Source organism: Macrobrachium nipponense, chromosome 49 (assembly GCF_015104395.2).
Source record: "Macrobrachium nipponense isolate FS-2020 chromosome 49, ASM1510439v2, whole genome shotgun sequence".
Classification (NCBI taxonomy): Eukaryota; Metazoa; Arthropoda; class Malacostraca; order Decapoda; family Palaemonidae; genus Macrobrachium; species Macrobrachium nipponense.
In genome coordinates this window covers 17,334,333-17,340,114 of record NC_087224.1, presented here as the reverse complement: position 1 = coordinate 17,340,114, position 5,782 = coordinate 17,334,333, and the positions used below count along the sequence as shown (strand labels likewise).

General features: G+C 48.5%; 1 protein-coding gene across 1 annotated transcript; it reads right to left on the bottom strand.

Annotated features, from left to right (window-relative positions):
* Positions 1–1,336: 1,336 nt before the first annotated feature.
* LOC135205251 (uncharacterized) lies at positions 1,337–1,858 on the bottom strand. The gene has a single exon (XM_064235600.1). It carries the CDS (start codon positions 1,856–1,858, stop codon positions 1,337–1,339), a length of 522 nt encoding a protein of 173 aa, XP_064091670.1.
* Positions 1,859–5,782: the final 3,924 nt, after the last annotated feature.

Genomic DNA, 5,782 nt, shown 5'->3' with positions numbered 1-5,782 from the left:
AGAATTCAATTAATATTTGCCTTCCTTAGTGTCAACATTTCCTTTTATGTTAATTGTAAGTATCAGAACATAAATCTATCATTAACATTTGTAATTAGCAACTCAATGTTTTGTTTTTGTTCATATCTGTTTTAGCAAAGTTGGTAAGTAGTGTTTGTTTTTTACCTATTCCATGTTTGTTGGAAAAGTATAAAAGAGAACAGATGAATTAAGATGGACACATTCAGTTGTTGATTGAGCTTAATCATTGTATTGCTTTTAAGTTACTGTGTAGTTATGTACATGCAGGTACAGGCAGTTCCCGGGTTACGACGGTCTCGGCTTACGACGTTCCGAGGTTACGGCGCTTTTCAGTTATATTCATCAGACATTATTTCCAGGGTTACGATGCATGTTCCAGGGTTACGACGCCTACTACGCTCATCTGGCAGATGAAATATGACACCAAAAATGCAAAATAATCAATATTTGAAGGTTTTTTGGATGAAAAATTCCATAAGAATGCAATTTACATAGTTTTCAATGCACCCAAAGCATTAAAAGTAAGGTTTTTTTTATTATTTTTGACGATGTTCCGGCTTACGTCGATTTTCGGCTTACGACGCATCTCAAGAACGGAACCCCCGTCGTAACCCGGGGACTGCCTGTATTCTGTTAATTGTCCTCAATGTGTAATTAAGAAAAGCAGATTACTGTGTGGGATGCTGCCACATACATCCATGCAAGAAATGGAATGAAGGGGTGACAAATCAAACTCGTAGATTCTTTAAATTCTTGTAATGAAGATAAACAGATATCAAGACGACAGTAGCGGGAAGCAGGTCCGCGCTTGTCACTAGAATGACCACTGGACAGTGACTGACTATGCATATGGCGGGAAATAAAGGCAGTGTTGACACATCTAATTACATTGTTGCCACGATGCATAATGAAATAGTGGTCTCACAGTATGTGCAATGGGAAATATACATGGAAACATAAATATAATTCTTCTTTAGAATAATGCAAAGCAAATGTCAAAATGTTCGTAAACTGTATGTAATGTAATTAATATACAGCCTAACATTAAATATCTATACACCTCCCTCCCCCTTTACGCTCGTAGCAGTGTCTCGAGCGGAACATTAATTCCTCTGAGCTAGTCGAGGTGAATGACGAGGGACATTGGAGGGTTCGAATGATGGCTCTCTTTCCTGGCCAGGGCAAGGGGACACAGGGACTTGGGGAGAGGTGTCATCACTCATGTTAGCCACCGGGCGTAAATGTCTTCGGTTTCGAAACCATACACGACCACTTGGAAGGCGTATTTCATACTTTCTTGACATTCCGCGGCCCATCACGATGCTGCCTTGCCCCATCGAAGCGTCGTTGAGTCCTGTATCCTAACTCGTTGGCCGATGGTGAGCTTGGGTAGAGGGCGGGCACGAGAATTGTAAAGGCTCATGGCTTGGTCAGTTTTGGCAGCAGTGCGACGGTCGTAATCTTCAGTCTTAGTTTGCCACTCCTCTGTGAATGATCTGGGGTGAGCCGGAACACAAGTACGGAGAGGATGGCCATAGAGGATCTGCGCAGGGGAGCGTCCAGCAGGGTTCGGTGTATTCCGAAGCTCCAGCAGTCCTCTATCAAAGGCTTCACAATCTATGTTCCCGGATGGGGCAGTCTTGATGATAAGATGTTTAACAGCTTTCACTGCAGCTTCTGCGTGTCCATTAGCCTGAGGGTAATGTGGAGAAGTGATGATGTGATGAACTCCCCAGCGGTCGGTAAATTGCTTGAAGTCATGGCTGGAAAATGGGGGTCCTCCATCAGTTCGTAAGCGGAGTGGAACACCAACCTCGCGGAAGAAAACACAGAACATTCTTGTAACTCTGGCTGCAGTTGTGTCACGTCCACAAGGAACAACCACAGGCCAGCCTGAAAGTCTATCAGCAATAACAAGGAAGGATTTCCCTGCTACGTGGAAGAAGTCAGCTGACACACTTTCGAAGGGCCGGGATGGATGGTCGTCACACATGTAAGGTTCTTGTTGCTGACTAGGGAGAAGCTGTTGGCAGGCCTCACAGCTTTCTACTTTACTCTTGATATCTGCATTGATACCTGGCCAGAATACTGTCTGCATTGCACGACGTCGAGTAGCTTCAATCCCTCGATGGCTGTCGTGGAGTCGATCCAAGGTGCGCTACGGAGGGCTGCAGGGGGATGACGATCCGGGGTCCATACAATACTAACTCTCCATCCGCGTAAAGGTTGTCCCGCAGCTTCCAATATGGGAGGGCGGAAGCGTGGAGATCATAGCGGTTGGTAGGAAAACCGTTGGAGACGTAGTGAACAAGACGACTGTAATCTTGATCCTGGGATGCGGCCGTGCGGATTTCTTGTAGAGACTTGTCTTCTTCGATGATGGGTCCTGTTGCCTGGTCGTCAGTGGAAGTGGCGGTGCTGGCAACGATACGCCTGACATGTGCAGTCGAAGTAGTGCACTCCTCGTCATCTTCAGGTGTGGGGCGACTGGTTGGGGAGCGAGACAGGGCGTCTGGTATGCAAAGTTGTTTTCCTGCGCGCCATACTGCAGTGAAGATGTAGGGGGCCACTTTCATCTTGAGGCGTTGAAGGCGTGGATTCTCAATAGCATCCAAAGTGTAGTGATTGAGAATTGGTATCAAGGGGCGATGGTCAGTCATTAAGGTGAAATGTTGAAGTCCAGACAAGTATAGGCGGCACTTAGCTATAGCCCAAGTGACTGCAAGTAGCTCCAGCTCTATGGTGGCGTAGCGAGTCTCTGTATCCGTAAGGAAACGAGAGCCACACTGGACGAGACGCATCTGACCTCGGCCGTTATCTTGAAGTAGGGCATAGCCGAGACCGTATAGGCATGAGGCATCTGTTTGTAGAACCACAGGCGAGGCAGGATTGAAGGGTGCCAGGACAGGTGGTGAAGTCAGAGCTGTCTTGACTTTTCTTAAATACTCGCTCATGGTCGGTGGGCGTCCAGACGAATGAGCGTTTGGGGCTCATAAGTGGACGTAGGGCTGTGCTGCTGCTGCGATGTCTGGAGTGAAGTCGGCAAGTTGATTGACGAGACCCATAAACGACCTGACGTCTGTGACGTTGGATGGTGTAGGGAAGTCACGTATAGCTGATACCTTGTCGGGGTCTGCTGCAATACCATCGGATGATAAGACATAACCGCAAAAGTTAACTTTAGGGGGCGGCTACGGTAAATTTCTCCTTGTTGAGGGTGATGCCATACTGACGGCATCTGGTCAGCATTTGGTGCACGTGTTGTAGGTGGGAAGGGAGATCCTCGTCGGAAAGGAGGATGTCATCTACAACCTTCACACAGTTGGGAACACCTTGTAGTGCCATATCTCCACGGAGGCAGTATGCATCACCTGTTGCTGAAAATCCCATCGGGCCACGACAGTGCTGGAATCTTCCATACGGAGTTATAAATGTAGTCAGGTGGCGGTCCTCTTCTGCCAACTCCATTTGCCAATAGCCATGCAGGGCATCCGCTGTGGTGAAGTACTTCGCAGTAGAAGAGATGTTGCGGACGGCATCATGGGGCGTAGGTGAAGGGTGTGTAGGGCGGGCTACCTGAGAATTTAGGTGGGTATGATCAACAGTGATGTGCACACCTTTGTCCTTGGGTACCAAGACCATGGGATGGCACCATTCAGAGGGTTTGTCGCCTGCTGATCTGATGATTCCTTGTTGCACCAAGGAGTCAAGTTCTTCTTTCACTTGATCTCTGAGAGCGAACGGAATGGGCCTGGGTGTATGCACAGCGAATGGTGTAGCACCAAGTTTCAGGTGAATCCTCATCGGAGGGCCTGCCATTTTCTTTAGTGGCTGGGTTTGTAGATCCTTCTTGGATATGAGGACGTCGCTGAAGTGCAGAAGAAAATAGTCCTTAATAGCTGCGGGTGACGTCATGGCAGAGGCAGGAAACTGAGCGCATCTGTTAACATGTGTTACCTTGAGGATGGGCTTCGGGAATTCCGGTGACACTATGGCGAGAGCTCGGCAGTGTTCACGGGAGAGGAGGGGAGTCTGGATATCCTCATGAACATGTATGGTTGCTGAGCAAGACTTGTTGCCAAGACGAAGTGTTGCCTGGAAGCATCCTACAGCTGGTGTCATTGGGGATCCATCTGCTGTTACAACGTCTGTCATGGGTGGAGGTTCGAGCCTTGTCCGAGGTATGCGGAGTGCATCCAAATGTATGGTGCCAATCACTGTGATGTCTGCTCCTGTATCGAGGATTAGCTGGAGTTGTGCTGATATATCGCCAAATGACAGAGAGACAGTGACTGGTGTGGGGGACTCGCTACCCAAGTTATCACCCACGAAACGGCAGCTGGGATTTGACTTATTAGGAGGAGGTGAAGCTGTACCCAGTCTGACTTTTCTTGGTCGACCTGCACATCTTCTCAAAATGTCCTGTTTCTGGCAAGTCTTGCACTGAGCTTCCTTAGCAGGGCATTTCTGAGTGGCGGGGCCAATGAACCCGTGCGTCCGCAGTTATTGCACGATGCACCCGTGTCTGGGCATTGTCCGAATCGTGCTTGCGAGAGCAATATTGACAAGGGTCACTGTTAGGAGACTGGTGGGAACGTTGGTCAGGAGATCGATGAGAAGTCCTCTTCTGTAGACGCTGGTTCTTCTTGTATGTAGATACTGCGTTGACCTAGCTAGGGGAAGATGCAATGGCTGATGCAGTCGCACGTGTAAATTCGTAGGAGCGGCAGCATGTCACGAACTCTGCGAGGGTAGATGAGGGTTGGAGGGGGATAAGGCGTTGTATTAACTCTTCGTCTCTCACACCCATCAAAATTACCATCTGCAATTGCCGTTCAGTGCAGGAGGTGGGGTTGCCAGTGCATAAGTCCACTTCATCAGCGAGATCCTTGAGGCGTGCGTAGTAGTCTGCAAACGATTCTCCGACAGCCTGTTTGCAGGACAACAATTCCCTGCGTCGTAAGGCTTCATTTCTGAGGCTGCGAAAGTGTTTTTGCAATGTATCCAACACCTCTGTAAGGGAAAGTGATGTGTTGGTGGGGATGCCCAGTGTATACGTAAGCAGGCGCTGGACGTCCAGGGAGATGCAAGTTCTCAGGTGAATCAGCTGGGAAGTTTGATGTAACCTATCAAGTCCAACTAATGCTGCATAATCCTCAAAACGGAGTCTCCATTGGCGAAACGCTTGGTACGTTGCATCTTGTTGCAGAAGAGGTGGAGGATGGACCGTAGGCTTGCTAGAAACTGAAGGTGTGTTCTCTGAGAAGCCAGGGGGTGGGGGAACAGGTGTAACAGGAGGTGCAATCATGGGGTTAGTTTGCTGGGGTTGCGATGCCGCAATCTGTCCTGATAGCAAGGAGAAAAGAGACATGAACCGCTGGTTGTCTTCCTGTCTTGATTGCTCCATCTGTAGTCTGAAGTTCTGCTCCTCTTGTCGTCGTCGGTCTTGCTCTTGCATGCTGGAAGTCTGCAGAAAGTGTATAAGATGAAGTATGTCATTATTCTGGTCTCCTGTCCTATTGGGAGTCAAGGGAGGAGGGAGAGTGGTGCTGGTATCTTCATCAGCAGTGGGGAGGTGCACAGGTACCTCGTCTCTTATCAGACCCTGCATTTGATCCTCGGCCTGATCCGCTGTCTGCTCCTCTGTCTCATCCGCTGTCTGATCCATTAAATCAATTAGCTTTTCCTCTTGTTGAGCCATGTCGTGTTCGGTGTCGTAAGAGAGCTTGAGATCAGTAGAATGCCAGAAAAATATCCAAGT